Source organism: Echinops telfairi, unplaced genomic scaffold (genome assembly GCF_000313985.2).
Source record: "Echinops telfairi isolate 266 unplaced genomic scaffold, ASM31398v2 ScPeMD7_1713;HRSCAF=2227, whole genome shotgun sequence".
Lineage (NCBI taxonomy): Eukaryota > Metazoa > Chordata > Mammalia > Afrosoricida > Tenrecidae > Echinops > Echinops telfairi.
This window is the reverse complement of record NW_022105611.1, coordinates 16,597,480-16,601,104: the sequence shown is the minus strand read 5'-3', so window position 1 is coordinate 16,601,104 and position 3,625 is coordinate 16,597,480. Positions and strand designations below refer to the sequence as shown.

The 3,625-nt window shown below is 39.7% G+C and overlaps 1 protein-coding gene across 1 annotated transcript in view; it reads right to left on the bottom strand.

Annotated features, from left to right (window-relative positions):
* Nucleotides 1–569: 569 nt before the first annotated feature.
* The window catches only part of GDPD4 (glycerophosphodiester phosphodiesterase domain containing 4), a 29,276-nt gene continuing 26,220 nt past the window's right edge, over nucleotides 570–3,625 (bottom strand). The window contains exons 6-7 of the mRNA XM_045293087.1: nucleotides 1,625–1,846; nucleotides 570–728 (exon numbers count right to left, since the gene is read on the bottom strand). Coding sequence (XP_045149022.1) covers nucleotides 570–728; nucleotides 1,625–1,846 — 381 coding nt within the window. The remainder of the gene's footprint in view (nucleotides 729–1,624; nucleotides 1,847–3,625) is intronic.

Below are 3,625 nucleotides of genomic sequence, written 5' to 3'. Positions count from 1 at the left end.
GATTTTCAAATGTCCATTTTATATAAAATCAGAAATGCAAAGTACACAAAAGAGTGTATCAAATGATTGAGGGACTGGGTCACACTAAAGAAGGGGCTTAAGACTATTCAAGAAACACGGCCTAAACGTGATCAGTGTTTACTGGCCCAGAAAGGGGAGAGGAGAGACAGGAAGAATGTAAAAGTGTTACGTGTGTTCCTGTTGTTCAGTACACAGAATCCAGGACTGGTGAATAAGGGTCTCGGGGGAGAGCACGGTGGGGGTGGGGTAGGAGGGGAACGATGTTGGGGAGTCCAGGAAGAAAAGGAATGTTTGGAGGTGGTTTGTGGTAGCAAGTGTACAATTCTGCTTGACATGATTGAACTTTAAAATGATAGATGTATGAACTCCCAATTAATGATCTTTTTTAAGTTGAAGGTTAAAAGGATATAAAGGAGAAAGTAGATGATCCAAAAAGATGGCTGCACAAAGCAATTTGAGATGGGAAGGGGAAGCTAAGTAGCTTAGTTGGAATGTGGGTTTTGAACAGCTAAGACAATTTACCAACTACGAGAGGTAACATCCATCACTTACCTCAACCCACCGTAGAACAACTCCTTGTAGTCAACATTTATCATGCTTATGTTTTGTTCTGTGAGTTTTTCAACAGATTGTAACCGGCCCACATGCTGGAAACCAGGAGCTAGATACCTAACATAGTCCCGATCAAAGGCAGGCAACCAAAAAATCTATAATGAAAAACAGTAAGTTCCTCAGTGGCTAGTCGTCTCTATGCACAGTCTCATGGAAAACAGGGGACGCCTCACACTTGAGCACTGGCCTAAAGGAAGTAAGAGTGACTCTGGCCTTTGCTGAGAGTCAGCTGGCCAAATACTGTCTAATAAGTTCTCATAATGGGAACACTATGGGATACGTTCCCAGCTCTCCAGAGTTCTTCTAGAACTGAGGTTTTTCAGGACCACCCTACCCAGAGTTAACATCATGGGTCAAGGGCCCACTGTTTGCAGAAAGTCTCACAGAGGGATACTATTATGATTCACCTGTACAAATAACTCATAAGATTCTATGAATTGTCTGGAAAATTGTAGAGAGTTGCTTCTCAAAAATATGAATATCTGCTCAAACATGAGCTAGTTGTCCTTTCTACATGATTCATCAAAGGCACGTTCTCAATGCCTTAATGTTACTCAGCTTCTTTCTGATAGATCTATGTTAGCGATGGTGCAGGTCACAACACAGGGGCATTACACGCATGCCTCTTTCACAGGTGTCAATATTTCATTTGATTTGGGATAGTAAATGGTTTACTTGCTACATAACTGTCATTCTGTGATTGCCACATGCAGTGCATAAGCAACGATGTCTATTTCCATTGATCCCACAGCCATCAGGTTAATTCCGACTCAGTAATCCTACAGAAGGGAACATATCTGCTCTGAGGGATTCTGAGACTGCAAATATTCTCTCAGCCCACTCTTCACCCACTGCCCCACCAGGGCTTCCACAAAGCAAACTTACTCTGAGCTCCAAGGAGAATCCACATGGTCGGTCAAATCCAGCGACTATGCTCCTAGAGATGCCACCCACTTCCCAATCTCTATTATAAACACTGAGGTAGACATACCAGATGTGGATCCATTTTAGAGGCAAGGATCACGCTTACTACCACGCTGACATATGAGTCTCTGAGAGGGTGCTTGCTGGGAGGGCGTGTAAGATCAAATATCACTTTCTTTTTTTCCTTTCGTGCAAGATCCAATAAATGACGTAGTTTTGGAATTTTCTGACTTCTTGCTTTTTCATGATCAGCCTCTGATAGGGGTTCCATTTTGTAAAATGGTTTGTCCTAAAAATAAACAAATCCACCAGAAAATACATTGGCTCCCACCAAAAGCAATTCCTGGTTCTTCTGCTATGTAGTCCCACATCCAGTTCTCCTTTCTTCTTGCTCCACTGCCCTTTAACCCACCACGCCCTCTGAAATGCTGGTTATGCGAGTTCAGAGTTGTCATAAAGAAAAATGAAATGTAATCTCCATAAGTGACTTTGGTATTCAGAATGATTTCTCCCATATGTTAGAACATGTTGCATCTGCACTGTCTGTCGTCCGCGTTCTAGTTCTGACCTTTTCTTCTATAACTCAAGGTAATACGCCCATTTTCAATTTCATTAGATTCCCACATTTGCTCTCATTATTCAAGCTTTTAAGTAATGGAGAGAGGATAGGTTTGGGCTTCACGTTTAACTGGCTTATCTTTCATGCCACAGCCATCTGTTAAAGTCCTAGCACAACCTACAAAGCTATAAATGGAACTTCCTTCATGAAGTCCTCCTTGAATATAAATAAAATAAAAATGGTATCAGTGGCTTTAAACTTCCATGGCCCATTGTTATGCAGCTTCATTGTACACCTAATTCAGCCTTCTTTAATTACTTGTCTAGAATCACTTGTCTGTCTGTCACACTGAGGTGGCTTGTGTGTTGCTGTGATGCTAGACGCTCTATCACTGGCATCTCAAGTACCAGCAGGGTCACCCAAAGTGAACAGGTTTCAGCAGAGCTCCCAGACTAAGAACAGACTACAAAGAAGGAATAGGCTGCCCGCTTCAGAGGAATTACGCACTGAAAACCTCGTGAATGGCAGAATATAGTTAGATATGGTGCCAGAGATGAGCCCCTCAGGACAGAAGGCACTCAAAATGCAACTGAGGAATAGCTGCCTTCTCAATGTAGAATCGACAATAATGACATGGAGGGAGGAAAGCCTTTAAGATCTTCATTTTCAAAATGAGAAAAAAAACAGCTGCAAACATCTGTTAATTATTTGAACTTGGAATGTATAAAGTATGAATCTAGGAAAATAAAAAGCTGTTAAAATGAAACGGAACACATAAAGATCAATACCTTAGACATTAATGAGCTGAAATGGACTAGTTTTTTGAATCAGTCAATTATATGGTTTACTATGCTAGAATTTAGAAAACAGAAACAGCAATAATAGATAAAAGAAAAAAAATTATATAAAAGAGAACCCAGCACAGAATATTAAGAACAAAGAAACTATTACCATGCAAAATTAGAACAAAATGGCAGCAATGAATTGATACCTATTGCTAATCATACCAAAAGTAAATGCATTAAATGCACCAGTCAAAATGAAGAGGGTGGTATAATGGATTAAAAAAACAGAAAAAAAATGACCCATCAATACAGCATCTACACCTTAAATACAAAGACATAAATTAATTAAAAATAAAAAGATGAAAAAAATATATACCCAGCAAAAAAGAGCAGGTATAGCAATATTAATTTCTGGGGGGAAAGGGAAAAGATCACATCAAAATCCATTATCAGAGGCAAAGGACATTATATAATGATTAAAGGATCAATTAAACAAGAAGACATGATAAATATTTATGTACCCAATGCCAGGCTCCACGATAGTTCTATTATAATAGCAGATTTCCACATATCCCATTCAACAATGGGCAGACAGAGAAAAACAAACAAACAAACGAACGATAGAGGAAAAACTAAACAATACTATCAATCAGCTCAACCTCACAGACCACCCAACAGCTGAAACATATTCCTCTGTGATGCACATGGCCCATTCAAGCAGAGA